Below are 17,804 nucleotides of genomic sequence, written 5' to 3' on the forward strand. Positions count from 1 at the left end.
TGGTAGTAAAATAAAGGACAGTATTGCCTTAAGAGGAAGGGAGGTTCTCAAAGTTTCTTGAAACACCAAGAACCCACCAGATGTGAGAAATTAGCTTAATTTGTAAATCAGAAACTCTACCAGAAGAAATTTAATTTTATAAAAACATTGCAATGCTAAAACCAAAATTTAACAGAGAATAGGGTAGGGTCAGGTATATAGACATTCAAAATTCTCCATTGCTTAGTGCATCAGGCACTTAAGGACCACATTCACTGAAGTCTTTATTGCTCAACCTACAGGTACCAGCATGGAGAAAGAGATAGTTCTACTCCACAGGCAGTAGATCCCCTCCTTTATGGCCTCATGGCTTTCCTTAACAGAGAATAGGGTAGGGTCAGGTATATAGACATTCAAAATTCTCCATTGCTTAGTGCATCAGGCACTTAAGGACCACATTCACTGAAGTCTTTATTGCTCAACCTACAGGTACCAGCATGGAGAAAGAGATAGTTCTACTCCACAGGCAGTAGATCCCCTCCTTTATGGCCTCATGGCTTTCCTTAAGAAGCATTCCATGCAGCAGATTTCATCCATCCCATCCCATCAGGTTGACTCCCCACGGTCAACAGGAGTCCTCACCCTGGGATCACTCTGCAATCCCCATGGCTCCAGCTTCCAGCTTCTGTGGACACCAGTGGACTTACAACCCTGTCCGAGGTATGAAAGGCTGCAGCATGGCTTGTCTATGTGGTTCTCACTCTGTTCAGACTGTCACAGATTAGTGAGTTCACTCCCCAACTGCTTCAAATGCCTCCCCCGTCCCAGTGGATGGCCATGGACTTGGGGATCTCTCCCTAGTTCTTCAGCCCCCTCACCCCCTGGTGCAGGCTGGTCCCACTTGCTCTGCTCCTTCTTTCCCCTTCCTCCTTGTCCCTTTTTTCCTTTGTCCTACTGAATTCTGTATGGATCTGGATATTCCTTCTCAGTAGTCATGGAGTCCTGCCTATATTCATGGTATTCTGTGAGAACTGCTGGATCTTAGATATTCCTGATGCATCAGTGGAGACAGGTGTACCCCACTTCCACCTACCCCTCCGTCATCTTACCCACCCCTATTTGTGCATGTATTAGAAACGAGTTTCCCTTTCTATTAAGTAGCATTGCAATGACCGCACATGTTTAACTTTTGGTTTTTGAAGAGAACACAGGTAAGTTCCACTCTCTTCATTAGAGTCAGTCATTCAGTCGTGTCTCTTTGAGACCCCCATGGACTGCAGCATGCCAGGCTTCCCTGTACATCCTCCACTCCCAGAGCTTAGTCAAACTCATGTCCATCTAGTTGGTGATGCTGCTCAATGATGCCCACTCTCTCAGACAATTTCAAAGATATAACACCATCTTATAGTTACATTAACCATGCTATACATTAGAGCCTCTGTTCAGTTCAGTTGCTCATTCATGTCCCACATGGACTGCAGCAACACAGGCTTCCCTATCCATAACCAATTCCCAGAGCTTGCTCAAAACTCATGATTAGATACCACGATTAGATCATGAAGCTCAAAGTTATACCTTCAGATCTTATTAATTTTTTATATATGAAAGTGTGTAACCTTTGAAAGTCTCTCTCTATTTCCCTTACCCTCCAGTCTTTGGTAATCATTTTCTCTACTCTGAGTTCCATCTTTTTTTTTTTTTTTTTTTTCGAGATTCCTTATAGTTGAGATCCTATGGCATTTGTTTTTCTCTGTCTTAGTTCACTTAGTGTAAAGCCCTCCAGTTACATCTATGTTGCCACAAATGGAAAGAAGGATTTCTTTCTTTTTCTAATGGCTAAATAATATTTACCTATATATATGTCACATCACATTGTTTTAATCCATTCACCTGTTGAAAGATACCCAGGTTGTGCCTACATCAAGGCTACTGTGAATAATGCTGCAATGAACATGGGAATACAGATCTCTCTTTGAGACAAAGATTTCATTTCCTTTGACTATATATCCAGAAGTGGAATAATGCATCACATAACAGTTCTCTTTTAAATTTCTTGAGGAACCTTCACAGTATGTTTCCATGGAAGTTGCACTGGTATACATCCCCACCAACAGTGCATAAGTACTCCTTTTTCTCCTCATCCTCAATAACATTTGTCATTTCTTACCTTTTGGTATTAGCCATTCAAACAGGTATGAGGTGATACCTGTTGTGCTTTTGATCTGCATTTCCTTTGATTATTAGTGATGCTGAGCAGCTTGTCATATACCTGTTGATCAACTATATGTCTTATTTGTGGGAAAATTTCTATTCTTTAAAGATGTAGCATGCATTATGTTTACTATATTCCAGTATACGAAACTCAGTTGCCTAGCTATATATCAACAATGAACTATCAGAAAGTAGAATAAAGAAAACAATCCCATTTACTATTGCATCAAAAAAAGATAAAACAATAAGAAATAAACTCAAGCAAGGTGTTGAAAGATTTTATACAAAACCTTAAAGACATTGATAAGAGAAATTTAAAAACAGTGAAAGGTATGTAAAGTTAGGTGGTCTATTCAATGTGATTCTTGAGGTAGGATTTGTATTTCTATAAATTTCCCTCTTAGAACTGCTTTTGTTGCATTCTCTAGGTTTTAGATCATCACGTTTTCATTGTTCCTTGTTTCTAGGAATGTTTTGATTTGCCTTATTTCTTCAGTAACCTGTTCATGATTTAGAAATGTGTTGTTTAATCTCCATGTGTTTGTGTTCTTTACAGATTTTTCCCCTGTATAATCGATATCTAATCTCATAGTGTTGTGGTCAGAGAAAATGCTTGAAATAATTTCAATTTCCTTAAATTTACTGAGGTTTGATTTGTGACCCGAGATGAGGAAAATGTTCCCTGTGCACTTGAGAAGAAAGCGTATTCTTCTGCATTTGGATAGAATGTGCTGAAGATATCAATTAGGTCTGTTTGCTCTAATATTTCCTTTAGGCTTATGTTTCCTTATTAATTTTCTGTTCTGTTGATCTGTCCATTGGTATAGATGTGGTGTTAACATGCTCTACTATTATTGTGTTACTGTCAATTTCCCCTTTTATGTCAGTTAGTGTTTACCTTATGTATTGAGGTGCTCTGTTGTGGGTACATAAACATTTAAAATTGCTATGTCTTTTCTGGACTGATCCCTTAATCATTTGTTAGTGTCCTTCTTTATCTCTAATAGTTTTTATTTTAAGGTCTCTTTTTTCTGATATGAGAATTGCCGATCTGGCTTTCTTTTGATTTCCACTTACATGGAATACCTTTTTCCATCCTCTCACTTTCAGTCTGTATGTGTCTGTAGGACTGAAGTGGGTCTCTTGTAGACAGCATATATATGGGTCTTGTATTTGTATTCATTCAGCCAGTCTGTGTCTTTTAGTAATAACGGGAGAAGATAATAGCAAATAAAACAACTGATAAAGGATTGCTTTCCAAAATACAAGCAGCTCAAACAACTCAGTCATCAAAAGCCAAGACAAGAACTGCAAAAATAAACTAGTGAGACCACATCAAACTCAAAACCTTGTACGTAGTAAAAGAAGCCATCAATAAAAATGAAATGACAACCTATGGAATGAAAAAAAAATATTTGCAAATCACATATTTGGTAAGGACTTCATATCCAAGTATATATAAGAGACTCATGCAACTCAATAGGAAAAAAAAATCAAACAACCAATATTTTTAAATGAGCAAAGGAAGAAAGTGTTTTGAAAAATCTGAAGAGTAGACAGTAGATGACAGACACGGTAAGTTTTTCCTTCCAGAACAAAAGCCTGTGTCTTCCTGGCATTGCATTGTTTATCTCCAGTTACCTGTTTGGCGATTGCAGTTCCCAATATACATCCTTCACTCAATATCAATCACCCTGCTGCTGCTGCTGCTAAGTCATATCAGTGTGTCTAACTCTGTGTGACCCCATAGACAGCAGCCCACCAGGCTCCCCCATCCCTGAGATTCTCCAGGCAAGAACACTGGAGTGGGTTGCCATTTCCTTCTCCAATGCATGTGAAAATGAAAAATGAAAGTCAAGTCATTCAGTAGTGTCTGATTCTTCACGACTCCATGGACTGCAGCCTATCAGGTTCCTCCACCCATGTGATTTTCCATGCAAGAGTACTGGAGTGGGGTGCCATTGCCTTCACTGATCAATCACCCTATCCTGAGCTATAGGTGCTAAGAATAGCCCTACTAACTATTAAAAACTAATAATTACATATTTAATCTTGAGGCATCTAAAATCCAAGGTATTTTCCAGAATTTTCACTCCCTTGTTTTCTGCATTCTATTTCAAAATTGAAACACCTCGTACAGAAAAATGAGTAGGGGACCTCAACAATACATGGATAGAAAGTCAGTTAAAACTGGCAGCATTACTGGAATTTAATTTGGGGGAATGTATTATCCTTATTCTATTATAATTTTATTCCCTTTACTTCTCATGTACACTAGGTTAATATTGATTTAAAATAGTAATACCAACATAGAGGCACATAGTACTCAAGTTACAGTAGATTGAGAAAGACAAAGCTTATGAGGCAAGAAGTGAAATCACAGAAAATTAGCAATGGTATCAAAACAAGGGGCTGCTAGAAAGAAAGCAGAGTTCTCTAATTTTTTGGAGACAACACGAACAAGCCAGATGGGAGCCAACCAGCTTAAGCTGTATACCAGGAACTGCACCAGAAGAAAAATGAAGTTCATAAAATATGCTGATGCTAAACGCCAAAATCCAGACAGTAAGAGAATAGGGTAGGGTTTATGTAGAAACTGAGAACTACTCAGAGAGGTAGACATGGAAGCAGATACACTAATGAGCATCAGAAAGATCAAAGTAGAAAAGTGCCTGAAAAAAAAGTCGTAAAGGGATTTGGTAGTCTGGTCAAAAGAATAAGATAATCAAATTAGAAAACCAAAATATAAAGACTTGTGCACGTCATAGACCCAGAGAACGCTCAGCAGAGAAAATTTTGGCCTTAGTGACCAGCGAACAGAAGCCTCCAGCGTCAGGAACAAAAACCCTGGGCAAGACTCACGACTGTGCGCTTCTGGGAACAGCCTCAGTTTCAAAGTTTGGGCACTATACCACCTAAAAGCGAATGCAGACAAGGATTATAGCTTGCTATGACACTGAATCACAGACAATAATGTTTGTTAGTTTATTTTTCTCATTCAACTATAAAGTTAATGAATCACTCAGTTCAGTTCAGTCACTCAGTCGTGTCTGACTCTGCAGCACGCCAGGCCTCCCTGTCCATCACCAACTCCCAGAGTTCAAATGAATCACTAACCAACAATAATTGACACCATCAGTTGCCAGTCAGATCCTCTTTAGTCATACAGTGGATATGTGAACCTGTTATATGATCCCAATAACAGTTTTAATAATTCAATTTATAGATGTTTAATTGAAGGGTAATTGCTTTGCAATACTGTACTGCTTTTGGCCAAACATGAGCATGAATCAGCCATAGTTTACCTATTCCCCCGTTCTTCAACCTCCTTCCCACCTTCCTTCCCGTCCCAACCCTTAAAGTTGATACAGTAAAATATGGAATGCTTCACAAATTTGTGTGTCTTCCTTGGGCAGGGGCCATGCTAATATTCTCAGTATTATTTCAATTTTTTGATATATGTGCTACCAAAGCAATGACACATCTAACATTTTAACAGAAAAAGAAATCATATAGTTAGTCATCTACCAATAAATGGTCAATTAAATCAGGAATTAGTGTATTCTGCTATATTAACTATCCATTATAGAACTGAATTTTATAAAGTCTAAAATTCCGTGTAGGAATTAAGCATATATTTATGCATAACACATGTATACATGCACAGAAATATATGCACACAAATACGTCTGTGTTATACAACCTATTATTCTCCTTGCCTCTCACAATAAGCTCTTTAGTTGATGAGAGATATAGTCCCAAATTTCTCCAACTTATATGTCTCCTTTTTGAGAACCACTTCTTTTATTTTCATCACCCAATTTTAAATGACCAGTTTATTCTTAGATACCATGCCCCTTTAAAATAACTAAAAGCAGAATAAACCTCATAAATGCTGATATCTTATCCTTCATTAAATTACCACTCTTCTGGTAAATTGGAAAAAGAATCATGTTCAGATCTCATTCAGGAGGTTAAAATCTCTATTTTATCAGTTCTCTTGTCCAAACTCAGTTCTTGCTCACTTCAGTCTTAAATTCTGCTTACTTACAAAGGACGCACAGGAAAAGTAATATTAAAATCATGCTAGCAAGAGTCTATGATTTTATGCTTCTGTTGGCCAAAGGTAGGGCCAGGAATAATTCCTGAAATATTGCAAAACCTCATGGAAGCATGAAGGTCTAGTTCTCCTATCAAAGAGGAGATGCTTGGAAATGGTTCAAAAACTAAGCCCTATGGGTTGTCAGGACGTACTCCTGACCAGACACATAAATTTTGTCCCTAAAAAGTCAAAGTCAGGAAAGGGTAGGCCTTGTTTGCAGAGCCAATAATGTTGTCTTGGGTGCTGACCAGGTAATAGTACCATTTGGAGATTTATTTGCTATTTTCGAGAAGAAACAAACATAATGAGAAGATTAAGGATGTATAAAAGTAGAAGAGCAGTCAAGGTGCCTAGAAAAAAGGCTAGCTAGGAGACCAGGCCCCCACACTGATAGTCAAAGACTTTAACAGTGAGTGTTTTATAGACAGAGCAGAACAAGTGGATAAAACCAGTGTTCTAGGATCACTGCTGTTTTGCAGTCAAAGACAAAATATTCTTCTCTTTAAGCAGAGTCATCACAGCTCCTGATGTGGTCCTGTTACACACATGCAGACCAAGGGCCACAGGCATGTGTGATGCAACATCAGGAAGTGAACAGATGAGTGTATTGGTGCCCGGTCACCTGCATCTGCTAATAATGGGACCTGGGGAAAACCACTTGCCCTCTCCAAGTCATTGCACCTTCATTGACATAACTTGATGATCATAGTGAAGATTAAGGCTATCTCACAGGGTTACTGTGAAACACAAATTTTAAGATGTTTGAAAGCTTATGGGAAAGTATCAAAGACATGCATGGGGTTACTAAGGTGAGTGAGCAGATCCAAAGTACAGTATTCTTTTTCTCTTAGTATTCTCTTTTTAGTCAATAGTAGCGATCAGTCAATCACGTGTTCACTTTTACCCCAGTGTGATGGGAAACCACACAGAGCAACTGTATTTTTCTTGTCATCAGTGTCTTAAATGCAAGCATTCATCAATGTAGAGTGAAAAAATTACAAACTCCTAGAGGGCCTCCCTGCTCAGAGTCTGCAGAGTCCCAATATTAAACTGTCTTAAAAGAATGGCCTAAACACTCTGGCTCAGAATTAAGTTCCAAATGTTTGCAGAGCACAGAAGTACTTCTGGGAACAATTCAAAAATACAGGGAGTAACCTACTTCTCCAACTCTCTATTTGTGCAAATATCATCATCCATGTAAATTTACACAGAAGGCACTTCTTCCCCACCCCAGCTGCTACAGCACTAACTCCTCCTCAGAGCAACAGAGAAAGAGAAGGCTTCCCTCCACAGGATGGATTTGATAATCTCACATGACTAGATCATCTCAGAATGGCTCATGTTTTTATTTAAACAGGGTCCTGCCTGCTCCTGCTGCTGGTCATGTCAAATCTGCTCTTGTGCCAAGGCCTCTTATGCCCGTCCCTCTGTCCTGACGGGGATGACATCTGCCGGACCGCCCTTATGGACCTGTTTTCCCATGCTGCCAAGCTGACCAGTAACATCTATAACCACTCCGTGCAAATGTTCAATGAGTTTGTAAGTACTGTGGTGGTGGTGGTTTAGTTGCTAAGTCGTGTCTGACTCTTGTGACCCCATGGATTGTAGCCCACCAGGCTCCCAGAAGGAACCTTCGCGTAAGTGACTGGGCTATATCATCCTTTCAACAAGAAAGCTGCATCAGCCAAACTTCAAATAATACACTAGCTCAAAGAAGCCATCAGCTCATAAGATGTGGAAATCGAAGAAAGGATCAGTTTTATGAAATCTCAAAGATTCCTAAGAAGTGCAATAACTTTTTCAATTTCCTTTCATTCATTTTGTTTTTTATTTTCCAAAATAAATGATTTTGTATTTGTAGGCTAGGAATACCATAAAATAATATAATAGACTCAGTGGAATAAACAACAGAAATTTATTTCCTCAGAGTTCTGGGGGCTAGATGTCCCAGATCAGGGAGCCAGCAAGGAGAGGTTCAGGTAAGAACTCTTTTGTCCCAGGCTGGCTTCTCTGAGCATCCTCACACAGGGTGAGGGGTGGGGAAGAGAGATGGAGGAAAAGACACAGAGACACAGAGTGAAAAGAGAAAATGCTCTGCTGTTTTGCTTCATGAAGACACTAAACTTATTGGATCAGTTTTCCACCCTACGAACTCATTTAATGTTAATGGGCTTCACTGGTGGCTCAGATGATAAAGAATCTGCCCACAACGTGAGAGACCTGGATTCTATTCCTGGGTCTGGAAGATTCCCTGGAAGAGGGAACAGCAAGCCACTCCAGTATTCTTGCCTGAGAAATCCCATGGACAGAGGAGTCTGGTGGGCTACAGTCCATTTCAAAACACAGTACTTTGGCAGTTAGGGCTCTAACACATGAAGTTGAAGAACACACATTCAGTCCACAATACTACCTGACACAAAGCACTTTTAGGTGGGACTGGGGAAAAGGAAGCATGCTGATTTTCAGGTCCTTCAGTGTCTCTCTGGGCATTCTTCTCCAGGCTCACAGTAAATAGCCAATAAATGAGAACTGCTCTGCAGTGAAGTCGGTGGTTAGAACATGAATCCCGGTCACAAAAATGAATGCTGGTAGTTTCTTTAATGCTACGAATTATTGTTTTAAGATTTGCAGGGAATAGGTTTTGAGCTACCATAGAAGGGGAGTTTACAATGGAAACAATTATTCTCTTTCTGAGGAAAATATTTGAAAGTTGTATGTTAATTCTTTTAGGTCAATCAAGGAGCACACAGCAGAGCAAACAGCTAATAAAAAGCGGTGCTAAAGGTTTCCACTAAATTCACGTAGTTCTCTTTACTCACTAGTTTTTGCTTCATCCTCCATTTTTGACTGTCCATTTTTTTTTCCAACTCTTCCAAGTAATCTCTTTAAATGTTCATAACTTTTGCTAAAGATCAGTTTTTCTCTGTCAATGTGTTGGCTAGATTTTACTACTCTTATTATTCTCAGTCCATTGCTTAGTATTTCTTATAACTTTATACCATGTATTTCTGCCACACCATTTTGTCTCCATAAACAACATTGTATTCTGCACCTGGAATGAACACTAAGATTTTGGGGTGTGGATTCAGAGATAAGTCAAACTCATAACTGTATAACTCCTTGCAAGGGAATATATTGGCTCTAACCCACAGTAAACAAGAGATTAAATGGTTAAATATAGGTGCATGCGTACATTCTAAGTCATGTCAGTTGTGTCCAACTCTTTGCAGTCCTACTGACTGTAGCCCAACAGGCTCTTCTGTCCATAGGAATAGCCAGGCAAGAATACTGGAGTATGCTGCTCTACCCTCTTGTAAGGGATGCTCCCCACCTAGGGATCAAACATAAGTCTTCTTATATCTCCTGCATTGGCAGGAATGTTCTTTACCACTATCATCACCTAGAAAGCACCAAATATTGGTACATATGTGCTATATTTGGTTCAAATACTAAAAAATAAACAATATATATAATAATAGAACAGAGAAGGGAAAAGGTTAAACTTAGAAAAGTTAGATGTAAAATCAATTTTATAGAGACAATGTATAGAAAAAGTAGGAAAAGAATGACTTTCAAATTTTGGGATGCCCCCCCAATAAAAATTATACATGTATCAACATGTTAATGTTCTGGTAATGGGTTCATCTACTGAATGCCCAACAACCCTAACTAATTGTCTGATCACTTTCAGGATTTACAGTATGCCCAGGACAAACCATACTATATCAATGCCTCCAACGACTGCCACACCAATTTCCTCTATATCCCTCAAGAGAGAGAGCACATCCGACGCATGAACGTGAGTCTTTTACCTGGGTTTTTTTTACCAGATCAAATGAGACAGTATGCAGGTTACCAGGCTTCAGATTATTCGAGGTAATGGTAACTGTAAATGCAGAAAAAGTTGGAGGCCTGTAAGCAATTGAAGATAAATTATATTATGCAGTTGATGAAGCATGAGCAAAATCAAGAGATGACTAAAGATATGTAGTAGCAACATAAATAACAGATCTATAGATCGTCCATGCGGACAAATTTAGTTCAACCAATGGATTAGACACAGGATTGCAGCTGTTATACTGTATGAAAACAGGAAATGAATGGGAACTTCCATGTGTAAAATATAAGATTGCAAAATTCATGAATATGTAAGAAACACACCCCAGTTTTGCGTACTCCCTGTTACTAGTGACTGCTATGTGGGAATCCTATACTGCACCACCCAAGCCCCCACATCTGCCTTTCAAGGCTCTCCTGATTCTGTTTCTACTTCTCTGACACCTTCATTCGTCATTCTCAATGACTCCTCTGTCACCTTTTATTCTTAATTTGTAAGTGTCCCCCATGATGGCCTATAAAACATTGCCTTGCTTCTCATGGCCATAACGATTGCCTCTGTTCTGAGGACAACATAGTTTACATGTCAAGCCTCAATCATTTATGGCAGCTCCAAATTTTCATCATTATAATCTTTCCTTTCTGATTTCCTGCGTTATCCTTCATCCTAACATTATTTAAATATTTTCACATGCATCCCCCCTTAAAATACTATCTTCTCTCTCTACAACTTTCTTAATGATACCAGCATTCTTTTCCTCTGTCAAGCTCATTAATAATGAGAATAATCAAGTAAAGGACAAAGGTCAAAGAGGAAGAGGTTTCAACAAGCTTAAATTTAAAGTTCATTGAGAGTTACTACATGGCCATACATTTTACTGAGCACTTTATGTGCATTACTATATTTAATCCTATTCAGTTCTCTGTTCTTTACCAGTAAAACAATTCATGGCTGAAAGAAATCAAGCATATTAACTAGAGATCTTCACCCCCTGGATTTTCAGGCTCAATTCTGCTAGTAGTAGTGAACTAGGGGGGAAACCCTCCATTGTGAATCCCACTGATGCTGTTACTAAAGACAATGCTGTGCCTTTTTCTGCCCGGAGACAGGTCAACAAAACAGACTCTTCTGAGTCAGCAGGGGGCTGGTGTTGGGATCAGCTGAGGAGAGAAGCCTGTTTAGGAATGCCATGTCTTCTTCCTTGTCTCTTTGTTGTAATATCATAGAACAAATTACTGATCGAAAATCAATACGAAGGACTAATCTGATTCATAAAACGAATGAATCACTGGGTGACAATGATGTGGGCACAGGTGGAATCCCTCTTTCCTGGGTCAGGCACTGCAGGCACGTACTGACTTGCCGTAAATACTTAGATTCACGCAAATATACAAACATAAAAGAACTCACTGAGTGGTGGTAGAATTCAGAAGAAAAAAGAAAATATTTCATGTTATAAATTAGAACTTATCAGAAGTATTAGTTAGTAAAATAACCTAGATTTTTAATAATTCAGCAAAGTGTGAACTAATAGCTTACGTTTTATACATTTGCAACTTTTACTACCTTCAAAAATCTCTGCATACACATAGGAATAACCAAAAGTTTTTTAGGTCAGCTGCTCTGAGCAAAGATCACATGTTACCCAAACCACTGAATTATGATTTTTTAATGAGACTGTTTCTTATGGTTGCTTAGAATAAAGGCCTTATTAGGTGGATACTCATGTTACTGTACTCCTGGCAAAAACCTCTGTATCAGCTAGTCACGGAACTGCGGAGTGTGAAAGAAGTCTCAGTTACTACCCTATCCAGCGCTAGAGAAAATGTGAAAAAAGCAAAAGAACTTCAAGCACTCATAGAGAGGCCGTTCAGCCAGGTGAGCATCCTGCAGAGGGCTTTCATGCTTTGCTCATGAATGAAAGAGGTGACTTCTGTAAGCGTAAGGAGTTTGGAAATATCTCATTTTGTAAGAAAAAGATTCATGTCTTCTGTATTCTAGACTGCTACTACATAAACCAGGAGCCTAGTCATTCATAGTGATAGTAAAGGAATCAGAATTTCACTGCAATTTTTGACATGTGCAGCCTTCCCTGCATTGCACACAATTCCACCAAAAGCTTGTTCTTGGTGGGCACAGATGGTTGAAATATTTTCAAGAGTAAGAGAACTAGAGAACAGAATTTCCAAGATCAGCATTTTCTTCAAAGTAACCCAGAACATCTGCTACTGAAGTTCCACTTGTCTTCTTTCTCTGTTCTCCTCAAATCAAAGGATGAGAGTGGGAAGGAAGAAAAGAGGAAAGTTAAAATCAAACTTGAGTTATGGTTCTACTTTTTAGATTCCTAATAGTTTTCTTAGAGGCTGGCTCCAAATCTATATCTAGAGAATTTTATATTTGTATGTCTTCCCAAAATCTTAATTTGATAATTAGAAGGAACAAAGATAAACCAATACTAATAAAACACATAAGAAGTCATCATCTTTTGGATATTCAGGTTATTTCTACAGTCAGGAAGAAGATGAGGATGGCTCGCATTTACTGGTATGGACGCCCCCTACTGTCGAGCAATGAAAATAGGCGTCATTCTGCATTTTATAGGCTGTTCCACTGCATGCGCAGAGATGCACATAAACTTGACACTTACACCAAGTTCCTGGCGTGCCGACTGATCTACAGCAAGTGCTAAATCCACATCCATCCCATCCAGCTCTGAGATGGTCATAATGATCTATCCCATAGCAAGCTTGTTTGAAATTTACAGCTTTTTAATGCATGCTCTGTGAAACGGGTCTCTTCTTAAAAAAAATAAACACAGACTCTGTAGAGATGTCAAAATCTAAGAGGGCAATTTGTTCGCATTTCTTATTTTCATTTAATAGAAAATCAAAAGAAAATCTACCCCTACAATTGAGAGAATGAAGCTTCTATTAAAATTAGTCACAAATAGCAGAACCTGGCATTACAAAGAAGACCATTAAGTGCTCGCTTCGGCAGCACATATACTAAAATTGGAACGATACAGAGAAGATTAGCATGGCCCCTGCGCAAGGATGACACGCAAATTCGTGAAGCGTTCCATATTTTTAGACTCCACCAGAAAATTACTAGAGCTCATCAATGAATATAGTAAAGTTGCAGGATATAAAATCAACACACAGAAATCCCTTGCATTCCTATACACCAATAATGAGAAAGTAGAAAAAGCAATTAAGGAAACAATTCCATTCACCATTGCAACGAAAAGAATAAAATACTTAGGAATATATCTACCCAAAGAAACTAAAGACCTATATACAGAAAACTATAAAACACTGATGAAAGAAATCAAAGAGGACACTAATAGATGGAGAAATATACCATGTTCATGGATCGGAAGAATCAATATAGTGAAAATGAGTATACTACCCAAAGCAATTTACAAATTCAATGCAATCCCTATCAAGCTACCAGCCATATTTTTCACAGAACTAGAACAAATAATTTCAAGATTTGTATGGAAATACAAAAAACCTCGAATTGCCAAAGCAATCTTGAGAAAGAAGAATGGAACTGGAGGAATCAACTTGCCTGACTTCAGGCTCTACTACAAAGCCACAGTCATCAAAACAGTATGGTACTGGCACAAAGACAGACATATAGATCAATGGAACAAAATAGAAAGCCCAGAGATAAATCCACACACATATGGACACCTTATCTTTGACAAAGGAGGCAAGAATATACAATGGAGTAAAGACAATCTCTTTAACAAGTGGTGCTGGGAAAACTGGTCAACCACTTGTAAAAGAATGAAACTAGATCACTTTCTAACACCACACACAAAAATAAACTCAAAATGGATTAAAGATCTAAATGTAAGACCAGAAACTATAAAACTCCTAGAGGAGAACATAGGCAAAACACTCTCAGACATAAATCACAGCAGGATCCTCTATGATCCACCCCCCAGAATTCTAGAAATAAAAGCAAAAATAAACAAATGGGATCTAATTAAAATTAAAAGCTTCTGCACAACAAAGGAAAATATCAGCAAGGTGAAAAGACAGCCTTCTGAATGGGAGAAAATAATAGCAAATGAAGCAACTGACAAACAACTAATCTCAAAAATATACAAGCAACTTATGCAGCTCAATTCCAGAAAAATAAATGACCCAATCAAAAAATGGGCCAAAGAACTAAATAGACACATCTCCAAAGAAGACATACGGATGGCTAACAAACACATGAAAAGATGCTCAACGTCACTCATTATCAGAGAAATGCAAATCAAAACCACAATGAGGTACCACTTCACACCAGTCAGAATGGCTGCGATCCAAAAATCTGCAAGCAATAAATGCTGGAGAGGGTGTGGAGAAAAGGGAACCCTCCTACACTGTTGGTGGGAATGCAAACTAGTACAGCCACTATGGAGAACAGTGTGGAGATTCCTTAAAAAATTGCAAATAGAACTCCCTTATGACCCAGCAATCCCACTGCTGGGCATACACACCGAGGAAACCAGAATTGAAAGAGACACATGTACCCCAATGTTCATCGCAGCACTGTTTATAATAGCCAGGACATGGAAACAACCTAGATGTCCATCAGCAGATGAATGGATAAGAAAGCTGTGGTACATATACACAATGGAGTATTACTCAGCCGTTAAAAAGAATTCATTTGAATCAGTTCTGATGAGATGGACGAAACTGGAGCCGATTATACAGAGTGAAGTAAGCCAGAAAGAAAAACACCAATACAGTATACTAACACATATATACGGAATTTAGAAAGATGGCAATGACGACCCTGTATGCAAGACAGGAAAAAGACGCAGCTGTCTATAACGGACTTTTGGACTCAGAGGGAGAGGGAGAGGGTGGGATGATATGGGAGAATGGCATTCTATCATGTATACTATCATGTAAGAATTGAATCGCTAGTCTATGTCTGACGCAGGATACAGCATGCTTGGGGCTGGTGCATGGGGATGACCCACAGAGATGTTATGGGGAGGGAGGTGGGAGGGGGGTTCATGTTTGGGAACACATGTAAGAATTAAAGATTTTAAAATTAAAAAAAATAAAAATAAAATAAAAAAGCATTAAAAAAAAAAAAAAAAAAGAAGACCATTAAGAGGGGGGGTTCATGTTTGGGAACGCATGTACACCCGTGGTGGATTCATGTCAATGTATGGCAAAAACAATACAGTATTGTAAAGTAAAATAAAATAAAAATTAAAATTAAAAAAAAAAGAGATTACTGAAGAATCACAGCCAGTTATTCTGGGTCAAATTATTAGAATCAAAGAATTAGACAATTGTTCATCATTCTGGTCATGCTACCAAGAAGATGGAATTCTCTAGATTCATTATGAAAGCCAGCCACGAACTGTCAGCCAGCTATGACAGTGTTACACCAGACAAGATAAATACTTCGCACTTTTGTATAAATAGCATGAGGTTTACTGAACTGTCTAAGGATTGTTAGGCCGCTGTCTTGGTCCTTCTGGGTTGCTATAACAAAACATCACAGACTTAAAAACAATGGAAATGGATTTCCACAGCGTGGTCATGCAGGGTCCTTTCTGGTCACACATTTCTTTCTGTATCCTCACACGAAGGGAGGGCTCGGGAGATCTGTGTGTCTCTTATATATAAAAGCACTCAACTCATTGAGGAGGCTCCATCCTCATAACTCCATCACCTCACAAAAGCTCCGCCCATGGATGCCATAAGCATGGGTATCAGGATTTCATCATACAAAATTTCTGGGGGACACAAAGATTAAGACCATAGCAGATACAAAGGTGAACTGGCTCATCCTCCTCCAGGGGCTGTTGTCACCCACTCTCCACTGCATCCTCATTTCCTGCATCACCTTGCACCCATTCCACACATTCTATCACTCTGGGTTTCCCAAGTCCAGGTCAGTCAAGTGTCAACTCCATCTCATATTCAGCTTATTCAGTGTTTCCCTCTCCCCTTCTGAGGCCCAGGGGACTGACCAGGAAATGCAGATGTGTCCATTTCTGCAAGGTTCCTTCTCTCTCCCTCTCAGGATCGTCATTCCTCAGGCCATGTTGAAACAGGGTAGATGGTAACAAGATGGGAAAGTTCTGACATCACTGACTTACATGCTGCTGTTGTAGCCTTTTCTTGGTCCAGATGGACTGATCCGAAATTCCCCCTGACTGACAAGTGTTTCCCTTGAGGGGTATCCTTGTGATTTTCCAGGACATTCACAAGTTAGGGATCCCCAACTTCATATTTCTTTTTTAATCAGGGGAAATGTTCTGGAACCCACAGCTCCCCACCTGCAGTAGTCACGACAGCCTCTCTGTTTCCCTCACTCTGCAAGCACCATCATGAGAAAATTAAGTAGCCCACAGTCAGATGCCTACTAGCGGACCCACAGGAAACCCATGTATCATAAACATTCTGAACAACTGAATGGCAGAAATACTGGTGTGCATCTGTCCCCCGCCTGGGGCCTCTGGATAACTGTCCAACTGGTCACATAGACACCAAGTAGACAGAACGCTGGATTCAAAAACACATTTATCTGAGAAGTGAGATGCCATTCTCTCTTCCTTTTAGAGTAACTATCCTTGTCATTAATTATTTGGCCTTACAAATACGGCCTCGTAGGTCCCTGAATTATAAAATTCTCCAAATAGACCGAGTCTCTACTGAGTCTGGAGCAATGTGACTGGATTAGGGTTGCTCAGCTTATTCAACCGCCTCCAAACAACCTGGGGTGAGGGCCAATCTCTTGACTGGCTCTCCTAAGAAGTCAGTGATGTTGCTGGGCTGGTGTTGCAGCATCTTTAGGCCATTAGCAGTAATTCCTAATAAACAGAAAATGGGAAATCAGAAGGTAGAAGGAAAAGGGGGATGAATAAGAGAGAAGGAAGAGAAAGAAGGAAGGAAAAGCAGGAAAGGGAAAGTGAGTCAAGGACTTGGGTAGTGAAGGATGAAATGCTGTTAGAACACTTTATTTTCAAGGACCCAAATATATATGCTTTTTTTTAATATCCTAAGAGTGAATATCTCATATTCCCTTTTATTTTCATTTTCTCTTCTCTTTTTTTCTGAAATTGTCCTTTATATTAGGAGTATTCTTATGTTGTTACTAAAGGTCATTGTTCTAGAGATGAACAAAGCTTGGCAACTCTTCAGGGCAGAATCCAGCCAAATTATTTTTTTTTAGGCAAAGACACCTTCACCCACATACAGGAACACTGTCCCGCAAAACCAACCTCTTCCTTCATAGGCACGGTTATTCTTGCCTGAGTCCTGCCCTGCCTCTACCTGGGATGACCCAAACCTTTCAGAACATGACAGAATACTCTCCCCGAAAGCAGTCTATCAATTCCTCTTTTGGCTTCTTCATGCATGTAAAGTGTCTGCATTCTTGTATTTTCACTTTCTTCTTTCAAAACGCAAAAGACCATGAAAAAACCCTGTAAGCACTTTCTAAGTCATTTACTGCCAAAAACATCTAATTCTATTGTGTTACTTGCTTAAATATTTTTCCTTCAATGTCTAGATATTTCCAGCAGAGAGGATGGTATTTATTAGAGGGGAAATTTGGCAATAAGGGGGACAATGCAATTGGAGGAAACATACATTCACCAATAGACCACACACATCTTCATGTATTTGTCTCTTATAAAATTTATTTCAA

At 39.1% G+C, this 17,804-nt stretch overlaps 1 protein-coding gene and 2 non-coding genes across 3 annotated transcripts; 2 read left to right on the top strand and 1 right to left on the bottom strand.

The window, feature by feature from the left end:
• Positions 1-524: 524 nt before the first annotated feature.
• LOC128056286 (placental prolactin-related protein 4-like) lies at positions 525-12,819 on the top strand. The gene is made up of 5 exons (XM_052648998.1): positions 525-699; positions 7,650-7,831; positions 9,984-10,091; positions 11,829-12,008; positions 12,628-12,819. The coding sequence occupies exons 1-5, from the start codon at positions 525-527 to the stop codon at positions 12,817-12,819; spliced, it is 837 nt and encodes a 278-aa protein (XP_052504958.1).
• Positions 5,562-5,666, bottom strand: LOC128057022 (U6 spliceosomal RNA). The gene has a single exon (XR_008200218.1). It is a non-coding gene; the product is annotated as a U6 spliceosomal RNA (small nuclear RNA).
• A 292-nt stretch (positions 12,820-13,111) lies between the features above and the next one.
• LOC128057124 (U6 spliceosomal RNA) lies at positions 13,112-13,218 on the top strand. Its single transcript, XR_008200297.1, has one exon. It is a non-coding gene; the product is annotated as a U6 spliceosomal RNA (small nuclear RNA).
• Positions 13,219-17,804: the final 4,586 nt, after the last annotated feature.

Source organism: Budorcas taxicolor, chromosome 11, assembly GCF_023091745.1.
Source record: "Budorcas taxicolor isolate Tak-1 chromosome 11, Takin1.1, whole genome shotgun sequence".
Taxonomy (NCBI): domain Eukaryota; kingdom Metazoa; phylum Chordata; class Mammalia; order Artiodactyla; family Bovidae; genus Budorcas; species Budorcas taxicolor.

Excerpts from the sequence above, each read along its gene's own strand:
- LOC128056286 (XM_052648998.1), top strand. The coding sequence starts at position 525 with ATGGCCTCATGGCTTTCCTTAAGAAGCATTCCATGCAGCAGATTTCAT. Across the intron at positions 700-7,649 it reads GACTTACAACCCTGTCCGAG|GGTCCTGCCTGCTCCTGCTG; the intron begins GTATGAAAGGCT and ends TTATTTAAACAG. Across the intron at positions 7,832-9,983 it reads TGCAAATGTTCAATGAGTTT|GATTTACAGTATGCCCAGGA; the intron begins GTAAGTACTGTG and ends GATCACTTTCAG.